The following is a 20,259-nucleotide window of genomic DNA, read 5'->3' as shown; positions in this document are numbered from 1 at the left end:
TCAGGTATTCATTCCCCATTTTAGAGCAGAGAAATGGAGCTGATAATTTGGTAGAGGGAGCAGAGGGTAGTATTCTAATTTTCCTACAGGGCTGGAATTTCAGATCATACCAAACACTGATGATACTCAGAAATTTTAAATCCAACCTTATACCATTTTCCACAACTGTATACAAGTAAACTTTTCAAATTAGGAGCTCAGTCACCGTTAGGCCCAGCTTTTTGGCAATTGTCAAACAAAAGGATTATAGAACATTCTTACAATAGTTAATATACCGAACTCTTTGGAAACCACAAGCACCCGCCCCAGAAGCATGTTAGCTGGAATCATGTAGAGTTCATTCCTTGCAGAATCCAGCCTTCCTACTAGAATCACATCTGGTCTCCTGTTAGAATCGTGAGGCAGTAACTGCACATCTCAGGCAACAAGGGCTGTCCCCCAACTGACGGCTGAGTGGGCTGAGCAAACGGAATTTGGTTAGGAGTTAGCACGACGACAGTGGCATTCATAAGGAGCTTAGGGTCAGAATGAGGACAGAGTCTTGGAGAGACTGGAAACACTGGCATCCATCTACTGGTGCCAAGCAAAAAAGGCACCCGCTCCTGCACACTGTCCTCACTGCCTCACGAAAGGGAGAACTTCAGCAGATTCATCTAACACCGCTGCTGGCACAAAGGGATGCCCAGAGTGGCTGGCATGCAAGGTGAAGCCTCAGTGGCCCAGAAGGGGACATGAGAGCCCTGGGTGGGCACTACTGAGTGCAGAAGGGGGAAAAGACAGCAGGAATTCCTGCCACGTAGCTTTGGGTAATATAGATCTTTAACTGTAAAAGCTGGGACTGTAGTGTCACATCCCCGTCAGCAGGGGGCACCAGAACCTCGAACACAGTCTAAGCCAAAGTCTCTGGGCAGTGCGTTCTGACAATGCTCAAGGTCAATTAACCACTCTACCTGAAGCAAGGCTGCTGGCGTGAGGCCTCAGCTTAGCCTCTCTAAAAGCCCAAGACTACTTCAGTGAGGGTTCAGTTAAATGGAACCAGCTCCACACGATTCCAAGTGAACAGTGCTCAAGGCCACCTTCATCGTATCAGGATGAAAGCAATCTGCAATATGGACCTCCCTACATCCTTCAAGGTCTCAGCAGCAGCCAGCTAGGAATAAATGCCAGGAGGGACATACAGACATTTCAGATCAACAGTATGAAGTCTGACACCAGACTACTGCTTACTACAACCTTAACAAGGAGGTTAGGTCAACCTAATTTTTGCTACGCTCACCAACAATCACAAAGAGATGCAGCACACCTCCAGCCCACAGGAAAGGCATTTGGTGGCCAGCCCCACTCCATGCAGCCCAGAAGGACACTCCTTTTAGTTTTTGTTGTTGTTTTTCCAACAGGGTCCTGCTGGGTAGTTCAGGACAGTCTTTAATTCTCTATGTAGCCCACCTCGGCCTCAAACTCGCAGTGATCTTCCTGCCTCAGCCTCTTGAGCTCTTGGATGACAGAGGTGCACCACCACACTCAGCTGTCTTTGTTGTTAGCTTGTGCTGCCACCATTCCATGACCACCATAAATGACATAAATCAGAGTCCCAGGCCTCAGGAAAATGTAGGGAACTAGGAAACAGATGACTCCGTGTCATCAGTAAATACGCTGCAAGTAAAAATTTTTTAAAAGGACCTATAAGATTACAATACGAAGATGACCCAAATGTTATGTGGACCTTGTATGGGTTTTGATTCAAACAAAATAAATGTGTATCACTTGAGGTAAGGAAATGTTGAACAATGACTAGATACTCAATGATATTAAAGAATTTTGGTTTTGGTACAACAAAGTATTGTTATGATCTTTAAAAAGAGTACTTACCCTGCAGAAAAACATACCACAGTGTGATTAAAATGATTCTTTAATATTTGTTTCACAATAATTGATAAAAGAAGTATAGCTATGATTTCATGATTAAGTGCGTGATGGACACAGGGGGTGTCACTGTAGTATACTCTTTACTTTCATATCTGATTCAAATTTTCCATAATAAAAAGCAAAAATCATTTTTTAAGTTCTTGGAAAAAAATGTAGTAAAGAGGCTCATAACATTATAATCTGGGATGAGAAATACATAGTACAAGCAAAATAGGTTATGTTGGCTTAAAAGTTATTTGAATGTACTGAGAAAAATGCAAATGGATGAATTCTATAAAGTTCTACACATGTACTGGCTGTTTCAATTTTCAGCTTCAATACATGACTCACAAGATAGTTTAAAAAGCAAACATTTTAAATTATGGGATTAGAAACACAAATATTTTACATGGAACCACCTGCAGGTTTAAGAACTAACTCTGAGTAAAATTTACCTGTACTAGGTAAGTCCAGAGGTTATGATCCATATATTCAACAAATACTTAGAACCTATTAAGTGCTAGACCCTGGGAGTATAATAGTTAAAGACAACAGAAGCCTGGCCCTTTGGAAACTGATATTCTAGTCAGGGTTATGGTAAATGTGTTAAGACTCTCTTTGTGTGTGCATCAAATTCTATTTGAAAGAATATTTCTGAGAGTTGAAGGTCATCATGAAACAGCAAATTATACTTGATGGGAATTTATTCCACATATACTGTACTATTAATTATTTCTCAATTCTAAATGCCTGGAATGCTACTTCTTTCAAATTCTGCTTTAAATGATGTATCCTATAGTAACTGGGTAAAGAAACAGAGTTGGCACACAGGAACTATGGCCATCCCTAATGTTTTGAGAGATATGAACAATATTTCACATTTCTATTTTTTTTTCAGGGCTGGGGACTGAACCTCACAAATTCCCAGACAGGTGTTCTAACACGGAGCTCCACCCCCAACCCTTTAACTTTTATTTTGACACACAGTCTCTGAATTGCCCAGGCTGACTTTGAACTTGCTACCCTCCTAAATCAATAAATCAGAATCTCAAGTGACTGGGATTACAGGCATATGCCACCACACTCAGCCACATAAAACCTTTTCTATGAAATAGTTCAAGAGCTTCTTTCTTCTCCCACCTAAATACTTGTTTTACTATAAATAAACCCTTTCAGTAGCCATGGCATGTGTCATCCAGTATGATAGATAACATTCCTAAATTAACAGTCATCTAACCATCTAACAACGGATTTCTAACAGTTGGTTTCCCTAAAGACTTTCCTATCAAATACAGTATCTTCAACACAGCATATGCCTTCAGTCTAAATTCATTTCATATTGATTTTCTCTGTTATAGTTCTTAGGCTGCCATTTTGTCAAGATAATTATAGCTGGTATAAATAGCTCTCTTCCTGTAATTTAAAACCAACTAAAAAAGGAAGTACACACCAAGATATCAAAATTGTTCATGCTTAAAAGCAAATGTATTCAGGTCCTTTTTGTGAAGCACATAATAGGATAACTATGTGCTTTGAGGATCCTCGCATCCTCCATGGTGAACCATCTTGCAGTGTGTTCTGATAAGCATCTCACATAGGGGGAAAAAAGGAACATTCTTGCTGACCTAGATTTGGCCAAGTGGGGAGCGTACTGGGAAGAGTGCTAATGTCTACTGTCTCTTCTGTTATTTTCGAGCTCATAGTAGGGCCGGTATTAACTTGTACCAGCAGATGCCTAGAGAAGCCATTCAGATCTGTCGTAACGGGGAAGAAGGCACAGGAGAGGAGGAAGAGGAGACACTTGATGCCCTATGATGGAGTGTAGTGGCTGGCTGCTGGCTGGAGAAAAACAGAAAATGGAAGTATAATTGTCCTCCTTAGGATGCCATGCCGAGCAGAAAGCCTCCAAAAAATCCTCCAGTCACTACAACATTCTTCTTCACAAATGACACAACCTGGAAACAGAAGATTTAGCAAATGGATTATTTTGCAAAGGATGTCGATATCAGGATCCATCTCTATTACCAAAGATTAATAGGCAACATCTTTCTTTCCTTCAGCTACAAAGCTTACCATCTCCCTCCTCCTGTAAAGTTCCTGCTCATCTGAGGCTCAGAGGATACACTCAGGTACCCTTTGTGGCTCCTGACTGACAGCATCTTGGCCTAAGTATTCCTTGAAATCAAGCAGTGACTTCAGCTCCCACCACATAAGCTACTGACACCCTAAATTCCCCCATCATCCTTCCACCCCTATTCTCCTGAATCAGTCTTCAAACCTCACACCCACTCCTGCCCCTAACTCCCCTGGATCTTTACATTTCCCTAAACAAAGTACTATCCTTATCTACCACCAGAGGGAAAGAAAAGGGCTCTATCTTCTTTGAAAGAACTGCATTCATTTATTATTTTTACTTTCTTCCTATTTATTCTTCGATTTGCTACTTAGTCACTCGATTCCACACTAAAACTGTTTGCACTGAAGTCACCTTGTTGCTAAATACTACTTAACATCTTCATTTTGTTTTCCAAGTCAGAAAACAGGTTCTATGATCCTTTACACTGGACAACAGCATTAGCTTTGGCAAGTAGCTTGCTACCATACAGAGGCTATCACCATGCACCTGGCATGCTGAGATGTCTGCTCAGTATTTTTCTATTTTGCTGTCATTTACCATTTTCCAACTTCCACAAGTTGCTGACATCTCTTGTATACCAGTGTTCATCTCCTGTTCTCTTGGTCCTTGTGAGTTTGAACCTTTTTTTTTTTTTTACATTGTTACCATCTTTCAGAAATACTTCAGAAGTAGAAATGTGTTTATCTGCCATATTTAACCTAAGCAACTCATCTTCTACTACTATTTTACTTGATTATGTGACAGTTTCCTGTCCCTGCTACTACAGTGTGGCTGCCTCAAAGACAAGGAGTGTTCAGATTTACCTTTAAGTCCCCAGTACCTAGCATGAAAAGCCAGTCAGCCCCCAAAACCTTGAGGAGGAAACAAGGTATTTTCTTCCTCTGCACTAAATCTATTCCTTTTCCCCATAAAACAGTAGTGGCAGAATCTCACTATTCAGATGATAAAAGAGACCAGCCACCTTCTTGACACCCCAGCCCGTTTATTTTGCCCTAGTTCAGTGTACTTATTTCTTTGTGATATTTAATGTTTTTCCAAACGTAATAAAGTAGCAAAATACATGTTTCCTATTTCTTCAATGCTAGTTAATATAACCTAACCTGGCTTTATGCTCCTGCTATCTGCTTTTAAATAAAGTTTTACTGCAACACAGCCACACCCACTTGTTTATACATTATCTATGGCTATTTTCATTCTACATGGTACAGCTAAGTAGTTATGATGAAGACCATATGGCCCACAAAGCTGAAAATATTTACCATCTGGTCCTTTATAGAAGTCTGCCAACCCCTCAGCTAGACAGTCCTACTAGTTTGTGTAGAACAAGCAGAGTGGATGTTTCAGAGGCATGGGCTTGGAGACAAAATAACTCAAAATGATACTGGCAGCAGGACTTACTTCCCACCCATGGTGGTACCCCCAATCCTAAAAGAACCAGTTAACTGCAAGTACTATCTGTATATCATATGACTTTGTATACTGACAAAGGCCACCAAATATTTCAACCAAGGCTGACCTACACAATACAGCTTTTGTCTTATTATTTCAAGTTCTTTGTAATCTTTAACCTTGTCCATTGCTGAAATATTGGTGCGTCTACTTCATTTCTGTCTGTACCCTTTACACACTGCATGGGAACAAAATAAGCCTCACCTCCTCCGCTTTGCTCTTGACCTCGGGTGTTATCTGGTTGCTCTTACGAATCTTCAGCTGCTCTTTGGCTTTTTTCATGTCTGTCTCCACTCGCTGCCAGTCGACTTTAATGTATCCAGTGTGGTTTGCAAGCTACAGTTTCAAAAACAATGAAATAAAGAAATAAGAAACAGAAACTTGTTATTCCTTTTGTGAGATAAATCATGAAGTAGATAGTGAAACTTTCTGACTTTCCATTTTTGGAAACAAGTGCTCCCTGGCTCTTTGTAGATGATGGCATTTGTTCAACTTCTACTCAGCACCCACCCTATGCATACTTGGCAATGGAAATAAACAGATGGCCCTCAATAACTGCTGACAATCTCTCAGTTTATTTATGGTCTTCTCCCTCCTTTACAGAGTTTTTTTTTTCAGAGTTTTAAGTTAGCTTAAAAAATAAGATGGTAAAATGGAAATTAAAATAAGAAGGTCAGTGAAAATTCTATCAAGGAAATTTGAACATGATAAGATTGATTCAAATGCACATTTTTAGGATGGGTTAGTGTCATCCATATCCATGGAGTAAAGAGAATGAATGTAGCCTATTACTCAATCCCCCATCAATACCACTTCTCTCTACCCAATTTTTGGTAAGTCATATCTAAAATGGAAACTTTTTACCCTTCTAGCATCTCCTCCTGCAGCTACCCTTCCTCTACGACCTATATTATTTAATGACACCACCAACCAATTACTTATTCTGAAGAAAAAAATTTGTATCACGAACAAAACATTAATACTCATACAAAAAAGTGAAGTTCTTATACGGGTCAGTGAGGAAAAATAAAACCCACTTGCAAAATGGGTAAAGGCAATTCACATAATAAATTGACCCAAAAAAAGAAAAATTTCAACTTCACAAAGTACTTCAGAGCCAGACGTGGTGGCGCACGCCTGTACTCCCAGCACTCAGGAGGCTGAGGCAGGAAGATCACTGTGAGTTCCAGACCAGCCTTGGCTACATAGTAAGTTCCGGGGCAGTCTCAACTACATAGTGAGACCCTGTCTCAAAACAACAACAAACAAACAAACAAAACCAAAGTACTTCAGGAAGTGTAAATTAAAACAATGTGCTTCTACAGTTTTTCATCAGATTGGAGAAAAAGATTAAGAATACCCTATGTTGGTGAAGATATGGGGAAACATTATTAATACATTCTTACTGAGAGCATTAATTGGAGCCTTTGAAGAGAACAATTTGGCATTCACTACCAACAGTGAATTTACACGTGCTCTTATGCCACATCCAGGATGGAAGAAGCCATTATAGTAGCTTTGCTTAGAATAGTCAGTAACTGGAAATAACCTGCAAGTCCATCAGCAAGGGAACAGATAAATAAATCATGTCTTTTTTATACAACCAAATATTAGTACTGAAAAGAATAAAGCTTGGGGCTAGGGATTTAGCTCAGTGGTTCTGCCGCCTGCCTCGCAAGTGCAAGGTCCTGAGTTCCACTGCAGATATAAAAATTAATAATAATAATAATAAAATAAAGAACAAAGGTTTACAGCAGCAACGTAGTTGAAAATCAAAAATTATATGATAGCCAATGGTTGCAGCTCATTTATTATAATGTTTTCCCACAGAATCCTGTTACTAACCAATGGAATACAGAGAATAGCTTCTCGAGGGCTCTAACAAAACAAACAAACCAAACCAAAGAGCAAGAGCAGATTAGAGAATTCAAGGCACCACTGAATTTGTGGTGTGATTCCTGTTTTGCCTGTGGTACCATCTGGCCTATCCTCAAAGCATGACTCAAAAACATTTGACAAAATTCAACATACATTCATGACAAAACTCTCAGTGAACTAGGAATAGAAGGGAACTTCCTCAACTTCATAAAGAACATCAACAAAAAAACCACACAACATTGAACAAATGTGATGAAAGAAAGCTGGGAACAAGGAAAATATGTCCACTCACTACACTCCTATTCAATATCATGCCAGAAATGAAACTATAGTAAATAAACAAAGAAAAACAAATGAGGCATTCAGATTAGAAAAGAAGTAGTGAAACTGTCCCTACTCACACATACCTTTGTCCACACAATCTCAAAGAATCCAACAAAAATAAAAGCTCCTACACTTAAAAAGAAAGTGAGTTTAGTTTAACACACAAAATCAACTGAATTTCTATCTGCTAGCAATTTGAACAACAGGATATAAAAATGTTTAAATGATGTATAATACCTCAATAATAGTTATAAATCTAACAAAACATGCAGAACCCATAGGCTGAAAACCACAAAATAATAAATAAAAAAACTCAAAGCCAATCCAAATAGATATACACCATATATATGAAAGACCTGACATAGAAATGATACACAAAACACAACACTAGCATGATCTTTTACAGATATTTAAAATGCAAGTTCTAAAATTTACATGGAAAGGTAAATGAAGTAGAACTACCCAAATAATTGTGAAAAAGAACAAATCTGGGGCTGGGCATATGTGATAAGCAATTGCCTAGCATGTACAAGGCTATGGGTTTGATCCCAAGTACCGAAAGAAAAAAGAACAGAGCTGGAGGAATCTCACTGTCTGATTTTAGGATTTTCTATAATGCTTCAGCAGTCAAGACAGCATGATATCGAAGTGATACACAAATCAATGGAATAGAAGGAAATGTACAGAAAGAGATCCATACAAAAATTTTTAAAAGAATTCTTTTTTTCCAAAATAGCAAAATCAGTACTGGTGGTAGCTAAGTCCCCTGTGTGGCCCAGGCCAGGGGCAGGAGGTAGCTTCCTGTTCTCTGTTGGCATCACTGGAAGAATACACTGCAGAAATGGAGCATGAAAAGGAAGTGCCTCTACACACAAAGCTTAGCAATGCACGCCTTCCTTTGAAGAAGAAATGCCAGAATCCAGTCTACGAGCGCTGACTGTGGAAGGCGAATGTGGACTAAGAGGCAATGTGCTGAAAATGGGCACATGACTCATGAGTGCTGCTGCTCAATGGTGACTGAAATCAGAACACTGTGAACTGCAGTGGCCTCAATGCCTCAAGAAGCGTTGGTCTGTAAGGAAAAACAAATTCATGAAGACTGTGAAGGAAAAATGCCATTGTTTTTATAGATGGCATGATTTTTTTTTTTTTTTGGTGGTACCGGGGATTGAACTTGGGTCCGTGGGCTTGCAAGGCAGGCCACTGAACCGCTGAGCTAAATCCCTGGCCCAATAGATGGCATGATTTTATAGATAAAATCCCAAACAAATAAAAAATAAGAGGCTTTAGAAAGGGTGGCTATAAGAGCAACATAAATTATCAAATGCATTTCAATATGCCAATGTGAGTTAGATCATGAAGTTTCAAATTTTACATCAAACAGAGAAGTAATTAAAGCTATAACATACCTAGAAATAAAGTCAAATCACAATGTACAAGACCTACATGGAAAAATAATAGAACTCTATTCAGTGACATTAAAGATGACCTAAATAAACAGAAAGGACATGTTCAGATAGATGCTGAAAGATCAAAACTAAATTAATCTTTCCCAGTTCATATTGTTCCAATGCAATCCCAGTAAAAATTTCAATAGATTTTTGAAAGTAATTGAACATGCCACTCTATAATTCAGAAGGTTGATCAAAAATACAAAGTAGCTATGACAGGGCTGGGGATTCAGCTCAGTGATGCCGCCGCCTGCCTCAAAGTGCAAGGACCTGAGTTCGATTCCCAGTACCAAAAAAAAAAAAAAAAAAAAATAATAACGCTGCCAGAACAATTATCAGCATGAAAAACTGAGACAGACATGTATAGACAAAACTATAGTGATGGAAGAGAGAGCAGTTGCCAGGGAGTGGTAGCTGTGACCATAGAGGAGTTTTGAAGGATGCTGGAATGACAGAGCAGCTCTGTGTCCTGGCCACCATGGTAACAGAAATGCACTCCCCCATCTGTTTACTGTATGAAAAGTTAGAAATAAAGAGAAATAAACATGCGCTTCCTTGCACCCCCCAAAAAAGGAGAATGAAAAATGGGAGACAGACACAAACACAGAGATCCAGCCAGCTCACATCTGCCTGTAATCATGAGAATCAGCCACAAGCACTCCTGTTACCCCTTCCCAAACTTCTGACACACATTCACCATGACAGATAATAAAATGGTAGCTATCTGAAGAAATTAAGTTTGAAAAAATTTCCAGCTAGTTACTGGCTTCTTCCTTCCACACAATGAATTTTCACCTCATCTGTCTGGAAAACTCACTACAACTGTGCTGATATAGAACTTACTTGTCCAAATGAGGGATGCCAAATGTGGAAGGAGGAAAAGCAGTGCAAATTCAGAGGCTGGCACAACTCAACAAGTCATGGCTCTTTCAATGCAGCAGTTCTCACAGAGTGCTGCATATCAGAGTCATTCTGGAAATTTGAAATGTTCTGATGTAAGTCCATGCCTACGACCAATGAAATCAGATTTGAGAGTGCCAATGAATATCAGTGTTTTTATAAAAAAAAAAAAACTACCAGTGATTCCAATGCACAGCCAAATTTGAACACAAATGCTGCAGAACTAAGAAATGTGTGCCCACTACAATTAAATATGTTTTCTTTTGCCTTGCAGAAGCTGTTCCTTGTTTTTTCCCTAGCCTCGTAGAATCTGCATCCACTCATTTTGAAATATAAACTACAGGCCAAAGAGACAGCTGTGTCCTCAATGAAACAGCTAACACCTTAGCACGTTCATTATGGGGCTGTAATTTCTCTGTCTTGCTCCCAAGGTGGCTCTGATTTAAATTGACTGTCCCATTGGGTGGTTTGGACTACCAGTGGTACCACTTCTCAGGGGGATCTTTGATTACAATAATGCAAAGAAGGCATTGACTTAGCAGACCTGATGTCATCATATTACAGTTCCTTAAGACATTAAAATGGCATAAAAAATGTAATAGCTAATCTGTGGTACAGCAGTTGTAAATGCATATTTTTACATCAGCAATGGGGTACTTGTGAAATTTCCATGTTAGGGCCAGGGATTTAGCTCAGTGACGCTGCACTGGCCTCACAAGTGCAAGGTCCTGAGTTCGATCCCCCATTAATGCAAGGGGAAAAAAAAGATTTCAATGTAAAAATTTACAGAATTATTGATTCAAATTACTCAAAAAACATTCATTTTGTAAAAAAGCTTATTTAGGATTGGCAAGAAACTCATGCAAGTGATGTAGAGAATGTTATCAAAAATTATCAGAAAAAATGCGTGCCTCTGAGGCCTCAAAAAAAGCCAATTTCATTACAATGTTTCATACACTGTACAAATCAGTCGCTTTTATGTATGTTTTTTAAAAATTCACAAATACAAATACATTTGTTTTAGTTTAATGAATAAATATGATTGCTGTAATAATTATACTTGGTATAAATAATACTAATATGTATTGGACAATGTTATAGCTTGTGTCTAGTGTCCCCCCAGAGCTTCATGCAGTCATAGGTGGGGCTTTTGCAGAGGAGGCTGGATCTAGCGTGTGTGATACTGGGAATGATTCATGGCACAATACTAGGCTCAAGGGCACTAGGATTAAGGTGGTGAGTGCTATCCACCCTAAGTACCCTAGATAGGATATAAGGGACAGAAAGAGCTGTGGTTATCTTTGCTGCTTTGCTACCTTCTGCCCACCATGAACTGTTTCTCCTCTGCAATGCCACCCTGACTTGGAGCCACCCTGACTAATTATGGACTGAATCCTGTTAAAAAATGTGAGCTAATAGAAATTTGAAGAAAGGAGCTAAAGGTGTAGGGAAGGTGTGATGCGTAGGGGAAGAACAAAAAGGGAAAAGAAAAAAATGTGAGAGAATGAAAAGATGAAAATAAAGTGTTTGTAGATGGGGAGGGGAGGAGGGGGTGAAGGGAGGGCAGAGGTAAGGGGAAAAAATGAGAATCAAGACTTGCCATGTAAAGGTACATGATCCCAACAATGAATGTAACTGTACTGTATCCCTAAAATGTACCAATAAACTCAATAAAATTTTTTTAAAAATGTGAGCTAAATAAAACTTTCCCCCTTAACTTTGAGTGCCAAGTATTTTGTCTCAGCAATGACAGAAAAGTAACTAAGACAGGCAATAATTATTCCAATTCAACCTACTAACTAGATTTGGTCCATTTATAGACTTTTTATTAATTTTATCAGTAAAAAGACCAATAGAAGTCATTAAATATATTTGTACCCCAGTGATACAAGCTGCCTGATGGGACAATCACGCACCTATCACCAGTAAGGCATATGAGCTGGTAGAAATGTGTTAATCCATGAGAATAAAATGTGTCCCAGAGAACCAGGGTCACACTTTGTAGTTTTAAAATATTTGCTTAACATTTCAGTAGTTCTTAAGGGAGCTATGAAAAGGAATATGTACTTCTGTCCCCATGTTATACATGAGGAAATAAAATATGATCAGTGGCTGATAAAATTCGAGTGAAATGGTTACTAGCTTTTAAAATAGCACATAAAAACAAGTGGAAATAATAAGGACAGAACTACATTATAACTCCTCAAATCTCACTGGTCCCTAATGGAGAAGTAGAATTTTCAAGCACCTTGGAATACTTCATATACAGACCTGAAGGAGAAAAAATCCACCTCCAACAGCTGTTGCAGCCAACTTTCCAACCTTCTGAAATATGAAACCAGTGCACCTACAAAAACAAAACCAGTATCAGATCAGCTGACAGACTGTCAGAGGCACACAACATGCAGTTCTGGTGATATTCAGACCCTCCTTGAGATGATCCAGCTCCTTCCTATCCCCTACAAAAAGCTAGCCCGAAATGGTGCATGACATAAACAAATCAAATCTGGCTCTACCACTTAGTAAGTCAGGGGTTTTTTTAGCAAGTACCTTAAAACTCTCAGGGAGAGTTTCTAAAAAGATGACTGTGCTGGCGGACTGAGTTAGAAGACAGAGTGGTTGCAGGGCATAAGGGCAGGATTCTGTCCTAAATGACCTAGGGAGACAGTGATTGGCATTTTTAATAACATGAAAACAAGAAAAAGGAACAGAGAAAAAGATGGTGGGAAGGTGGAGAGAATAGCGTCATTTTGAAAATGTTGAATATGAAATGTCTGTATCAGTGATACTGAATCTTTTAGAGCTTTCAATGACAACAAACAGCCCTCTGTGGCACCTGTGCCATAGGTTTACCACCATTAGTATACATGATATATGAGTGGCTACATCTAATGGCCAGTTTAATGTCATTATTTGATTTATGATTTTCTCCCTTCTGCCTCTACCTTGCACTAAAACATAAGCTCTGTGAGGGCAGAGATTCCATTTTGTTCACTGCTGTATGAAAATACCCTGTAACTGATCACTGGGCATTAAGTTATTATACCTAGGAGCAAAAAGTTCTATATAGCACAGTAGGGTGACTACAGATGATGATAATGCACTATGTATTTCAAATGGCTAGAAAGGACTGTCACTGTTTTTACCATAGAAGAAATGATAAATGTTTGAGATGTTTACTCTGATTTAAATACTGCAAAATATACACATGTATTGAAACAATCACATGGTACCGCATTAATATATACAATTTTTATTATGTGCCAATTAAAAATAAATATAAGTTAAAAATGTTTTAAAGACTCACAATTTCAATTAGGAAGAATAAATTCAAGAAATCTATACATTATGGTGATTACAGTTAATACTGCATATCTGAAAGTTGGTGAGTATAGATTTCAAGTGTTCTCATCACAAAAACATGTTAAATATGTGAGGTAATGAATATGTTACACATTTTGATTTAGTCATTCCACAAAGTATACATACCTCAAAACATGTTGAATACTACAAATATATACAATTTTTACTTGTCAGTTAAATTTTTAAAAATCTTAAATGTACATAGGTGTAAGCATCCAAGTAAAATGAAGAGATTGTCAAATGGAATTTTAAAACATAAGACCTATCTATCTGCTGCCTCAAGAAACCCTCATTTTAAATAAAAGAAGACAGTTGGAAACTCCATGCATGGAATTCCTTGGCACTCTGCCTCATGCACTGCTTCCTTTGGTTGGCTTTTATTTGTACCTTTTTGTTGTAAAACTGTAATACCAAGCAGAACACATCTGAGTTCTGCAAATCCTCCCAGAGAATTAGTAAACACAAGGGTAGTCGAGGAACCCCCAAAATCTGCAATCTAATATGTAACTTTAGCAAGATTATACTATATAAGACCAATATATAAAAATCAACTGCATTTTTTTCTACAAGCAATAAATAATGGGAAAATGAAAATTCAAAAGTAATGGCATTTATAGCAACATCATAAATACAAGATCCTCAGGAATGTTTAGGGGTTTATATTGATCTTACATGTATTGATAATACTGATTTATCAATAAGACATACATAACATACAAAGCACTGCTAAAGAAATTAAGGATAATTTAAACAGAGACATGCCAATGTTTTTTTTTTTTTCCTTTGGTACCTGGGATCGAACCTGGGACCCTGCACTTACAGGGCAGGCAGCGGCACCACTGAGCTAAATCCCCACCCTATGCCAATGTTTATATATCAATGTAATCCTATTCAAAATCTCATCAGTCTTTGGGTAGAGACTAGCACCAAGCTGATTTAAAATTCATATGGAAATTCTAAGTACCTAAAATAACCAAAATAGCTTTGAAAAGTAAAAGTTTTAAGACTTACGAGCTAATTTTATCACTTATTAAAAGTAAATGTCTAGTGTCAGGGATTTCACAAGCCTTCCAGATTTTTATCCCATCCAGACTGCAAGCTACTGGATTAGTATCACCCACATGGGGGGGAGGGGGTGTCATCCCACTATCCACACCCAGAACTATGATAAACCAATCAGTGGACTACTTTAGTTATCACACACCCTAAATCCACCTCTGAACAGCCCCACCTATAAACATATGAAGCTTTGAGAGGACATCTAGATACATGCCAAAATAGTAATGAAAACAGCATTCCCACCCACAAGGACGGCTATAATTTTTAAAAATCAAGTTTTAATGAGGATGTGTAGAAAGTGGAACTCTCATAAACTGTTGATGGAGATAAAAGATGATAGGGATACTTAAAAACTCTGGATACTTGAAAGGCTATAAAGCATTTGCTTACTATATAACCCAGCCATATGTATGAGCCTAGGTATTTATCCAACAGAAATGAAAGCACATGTTTATACAAAGACTTAATTACAAATATTCGTTGCAGTCTTAATAACTCCAAAGAGGAAACTATCCAAATGTCCATCAAAGGTGATTAAACAAATTGTGGCTCAACCATAAAAATAGAATACTACTCAGCAATAAAAAGGAATTAAGTATTGACACACACAAAAGAAATCACAACTCTAAAAATTACTATGTTAAGTGATGGAGCCAGGTAGAATTTTATAAGAATCCACACTTTTAAAAGATCACTAAACTTGCAAAAGAATTTATAATGATAGAAAGCAGATCAGTGCTGTAGAGGCATGAAAGGGGAAAAAATGGGCAGGATTACAGAGAGGTACAAAAAAAATTTTGGAGTGACATATATGTTCAATATATTAATTGTGATAATGGTCTTATATGTGTGCATATAGGTCAAAACTTCAAATATATACCACTAGTGATATACCAACTTATTAAACTATCAAAAAATAAGAAATACTAGTGATATGCCAATTTATTCAACTGTTAAATAATAAGAAATAAAGTAAGTAGCCAAGAAGTTCCTGAAGATGCAAATACACACACACACACACACACACACACACACACACACACACACACACAATTGGGAGTGTGTGGGTTTTGGGGGGGGTGGGGGGTACCGGGGATTCAACGGGTCCTTGCGCTTGCAAGGCAGGCCACCAAAACACTGAGCTAAATCTCCAGCCCCACGGAGGACAGCTTTTGCAATATGTTAAGTTGGAACGACTGAGTAGTCCACATGGGAAAAAATTAAGAGTCCCTCTACAATACACTATACACAAAAATAATTCCAGGTGGATCATAAATCTAATTATGAAAAGTTAAAACAAGCCTTCTGGAACATGGGATAGGCAAAAATATTCTTTAAATAAAATACAAAAATTATTATAAGGTAAAGAATGATAAAATTGATCACATTAAAAGATCTTCAGTCCATCAAAAGGTATCATAAAGCAAATAAAAAGATAACTACAGAATACAGAATTTGTTAAAAAAAATCTAATAGTATATTCAACAAAGGACTGAATTCAATTCCTAGTACCCCCTTCAAAAAAAAGAAAAGAGTAGCATGGAAGAGACCCAAACATTCAACAAACATACGTACAAGTTTGGGTAACGTAAAGGAAAATCGTGATGAGATACCATTATCTACCAGACTGGCAAGAAGTTAACAGCCAATATCAAGTACTGGCAAGAATATAGAGCAACAGGAACACTCAGTCCCCTCGCCGGGACCTTTTACAATTACTTTTGGAAAGCAGCTTGACACTACTTAGTGAAGCTAAAGATAACATATCCCATAACCTATCAATCCTTAGGTGCAGACTCTACAGAAATGTGTAGATATATTCACTGGTACAATTGTATAGAGTTCATATTAGTATTATTTATATTAGTGCAAAATTGAAACAGGTCAAATGTCAGTCATCAAATGGATAAATGTTTCGTGGCATATTCATACAATGGAATTCTAAACATTAACAAAAACAAACTACAACTACACATATCGCGGCTGAATATACAAAATGGCAGGTGGAACAAAGAAGGAATTAAAAGAATACAGTGACTCCATTTATTTACAGTTCAAAACTAAGCCAAATACAGTACAGTTTAGTGGCAATTGCTTTCAAAACTATAAAGAAAAACAAAGAACTGCTTAACAACTTTTAACATTTCTAGGGTGCTAGTCATTTTTTTTAACCTGAGTGGTTGTTACACAGGAATTTATAGTTGTTAAAATGCGCAGTTTTTCATCTGTGTCCATTATGCAGTAAGCTTTTTCAATTGAAAACTTTCTGAGATTGATGGAGTAGATACTGACTTACTAAATTTGCTATTAACATTTTTTTAATATATCACAAATGAAACCATAAGCTATGTCGCATTACCATCTGACATAGTTAATGTGTGGCTAGCTCCTTGTATTACCAATTAGCCATGTGGCCTTGGGTAATTTAACCTTTCTGAGCTTCAGTTTCTATAAAATGAGCATAATAATAACAATATTAATTTCTGAGTTACGAGAAGGAAATGATATACCTATATAAGTACTTCAAACAGTGCCCAGCATATAGTGAATACTATGTATAACCATCAAATATAATTTAATATGTTTAGTGCTAGAGATTTAGTTTAGTGGTGCCACTACCTGCCTCACAAGCACAAAGTCCTGAGTTCAACCCCCAGTACCGAAAAAAAATAAAAGTGCATATATAGATAGATAAATGCTACACATGAAGTAATCAATTTCACCAAAGTCAAGGTGCTCTCATTAATTAAAGGAGAACATTCCTATAATCATAATACTAACTCATGCACATAAGACACTGGATATCTTTCACATTTACCATCCTGTGACACCTCCAATTAACAGCTGGGTTGCCACGCTATACTTTTCAGCAGAGGGTCCAGATTCTTGCCCAAACAGCTTGCGCCACCATGGCTGCTTTTTAGCCAATTCTGCAAGGTCCAGTGCCTCAAGCTTTCCCTCGAAGTTTCCTAAAAGAATTAAGATATTAGTAAGAAAACATTTACCTTTGTAATGAATCACTATCATTCCTAACTAGATTAGAAGCTTTTTAAAGGAACACAAGTAGTTGTAATACAGAGTCTCCAAATATAATTGTTTTAAATAGTAAATTAACTCTGAAACAAAACTATAAAATACAGAAACTGAAGATGCCCTAAATTGATGGGCAGAGATACCATGTTTATATTATGCAAGACTCAATGTTTATAAGGTGTTTATTCTGTCTATACTGATCTATAGATCTGATACAATCTCAATCAAAAACCAGGTTTCTACTTAATTGACAAACTGGTTCTAAAATTAGCATTCTGTTCCGGTTACTATGACTATACAACAAATCATCCCCAAACTTCATTGAACAAAACCATGCTATCAGATTCTGTGGATCAGGAATTCAGCCATAGCATTCATGCCTGTTTCTGTTTCATCATGTCTGAGCCTTTTGCTGGAAAACTTACACAGGCTGGAAACTTTATAGCTAGAAAACTCTGCAATCATCTGAAAACTTTACAGTCACATATGGAGGCTGCCTGCTTGCAGAGATCAGACTGGGTTTCCTTACAGCATGGTGGTTAGGTTCAAGAGGCAGCTGTCTCCAGCGAGGGGGAAAAACAAGGGTCAGACAGAAGCTGTATTAGAATTTCAACCTTAGCCTTGAAAGCCAGGCAGCGCTATATGCACTGTATTCCACCAAGGAGTCACAAACTCCCACCCAGATTCAGGGCAAGGGAATAAAGACTCCATTTCTTAGTGGGAGCAGTACCAAAGACACTTGAAAAAAACAATGTGAAAGGGGAGGCAGTGCTGCAACCATTTGGGAAAACACACTCTGCCACAAAAATCTTGGAAGGAAAAAGAATAAAGTTTAAGAAATTTCAAGATTTTTTTTATACACTATAATACAAAGCTAACTAAATTCAAGAATGTAAAGCTCTGGTATTCAACATACCATGGATGCACAAACATATCAGTGGAAGAGAATACAGAGAGAGTCCAGAAATAGATTCACACATGGTGTCATCTGGTTTTTAATAACAAGGCGCCAAGGTAATTCAATGAGAAAAGCATGTCTTTCCAACCAATGGTGTTAAAAGTAATCTTTATCCATACTTAATAAAATGATCCTTAAGCTCTACCTTACTCCATACACCAAACCAGAATTCAAGAGAGATTACAGATCTCAATTAAGCAGTACCTCAAAATAGATGATGAAAGAACTGGATCTTCTATGGCCTAACTAGTAATATGTTTTCTAGTAACAACAAAACATTACTGCTATGTTGAAGAAGAAACGATCACTGAAAACAGCTCAAAAAAAAAGTTTTGAGTTTTGTTTTAATGTAGTTTCCCCAATGCCCTCAGCTGAATAGGTGGCTACAGTCATAAGTGAGATTAGCCAGGCATGGTGGCGCATGCCTGTAATCCCAGCACTCGGGAGGCTGAGGCAGGAGGATCTCTGTGAGTTGAGACCACCCTGGGCTACTAGTGAGTTCCAGGTCAGTCTCAACTACATAGTGAGACCCTGTCTCAAAAAAACAAATAAGTGAGATTAAATCAGAGTCATGTGCTTCACCCCATTTTATTCAGTCATTCATAAGACTCCATTAAGACCTACAGTAGCTGAAAGTCATTAGCCATGCTTATGGACCCCTGAAATCAATGATCCCAGCTCTACTTGGCCATTATAAGGGGTGAAATTCATGTCAGGCTCAAAACTTTAACTACTTGATGAAGCTACACACTAAGTAAATGAGAACAATCTGCCCCGCAGGAAAATAATGATCACATTACACATTCCAACTCTTTAGAGTCATCTAAATTTAGTGGTGTGCTTATAAATGTTTAAAAACTGGCTTTGGGTGGGGGCTGATTTAGGTGTATTCATACACCCCCAGGATGACATCACTGGATTGTGTTATCACTAAAACCTGACTCAGGAAGGGATGCAAAGTAGTACCCAATTCTATGGTATTTCTTCCACAGATAAAATAGGAATAAATAAAAAGAACACAGATAAGAGCCGGGCCTGGTGGCACACACCTGTAATTCCAGCACTTGGGAGGCTGAGGCAGGAGGATCACAGCGTGTTCAAGGGCAGCCTGGGCTACATAGTGAGTTCAGGGCCTGCCTGAACTACAAAGCAAGACCGTGTCTCAAAAACAAAACAAAACAAAAAGAACATGGATAACAGTAAAACATAGTGAATAATTAGCAAGTTTTGAAGATTTTCAGTCTTTGTTTTTAACACAATTTAAGGTTGTTTATATAATTGAATTTTCTCTGAGGGTTCAGTTTAGCAATCAGATCCCGTGAACCAGTACTGAATTAAATACACCCTGAGAAAAATACAGTACTAAGCATAACTTAAGGACGTGCTCATTTCCAAATTATAGAAGATCTTTCTTTGACTAAGTCTATTTAAAAGACTTCCTGGCAAGCATGAAGTCCTGAGTTCGATTCCCACTACCAAAAAAAAAAAAAAAAAAAAAAAAGAAAAAAAGACTATCAAAGTTCTTTCCAATAAAAGCTACTTTTTTCAAAACGATCAACAATGCTGTTAGGGAGGTGCCAATGAGAATAACGCCTACCAGGCGTTAGATAGGAACGTTCAGGGGGACAGGGACAAAAAAGCAGCCTCAAGGAGACAGAGAACTAGGACGCGACGTCTGGACTCTGCGGCTACGGGTGGCGCCAGAGGCTGGACAACTCGCGCTCTGAGACCGAGTCTTAGGCCAGTTCAGGCTCGGCCCAGCGCGTGCCCGCGGCCGGACCCCGTGTGCCCTGTGCGTTCCC

The 20,259-nt window shown here is 38.1% G+C and overlaps 1 protein-coding gene across 1 annotated transcript in view; it reads right to left on the bottom strand.

The window, feature by feature from the left end:
* Positions 1-2,791: 2,791 nt before the first annotated feature.
* Fundc2 (FUN14 domain containing 2) overlaps positions 2,792-20,259 on the bottom strand; it is a 17,851-nt gene continuing 383 nt past the window's right edge. Inside the window, exons 2-6 of the mRNA XM_010625193.3 lie at positions 19,507-19,538; positions 17,285-17,435; positions 12,316-12,391; positions 5,696-5,827; positions 2,792-3,860 (exon numbers count right to left, since the gene is read on the bottom strand). Coding sequence (XP_010623495.1) covers positions 3,783-3,860; positions 5,696-5,827; positions 12,316-12,391; positions 17,285-17,435; positions 19,507-19,538 — 469 coding nt within the window. The 3' untranslated portion in view covers positions 2,792-3,782. The remainder of the gene's footprint in view (positions 3,861-5,695; positions 5,828-12,315; positions 12,392-17,284; positions 17,436-19,506; positions 19,539-20,259) is intronic.

The sequence above is a fragment of the Fukomys damarensis genome, unplaced genomic scaffold (assembly GCF_012274545.1).
Source record: "Fukomys damarensis isolate Sample0158 unplaced genomic scaffold, DMR_v1.0_HiC HiC_scaffold_39, whole genome shotgun sequence".
Lineage (NCBI taxonomy): Eukaryota > Metazoa > Chordata > Mammalia > Rodentia > Bathyergidae > Fukomys > Fukomys damarensis.
Note: the sequence above shows the minus strand (reverse complement) of the source record. Positions and strands in the feature narration are given on the sequence as shown.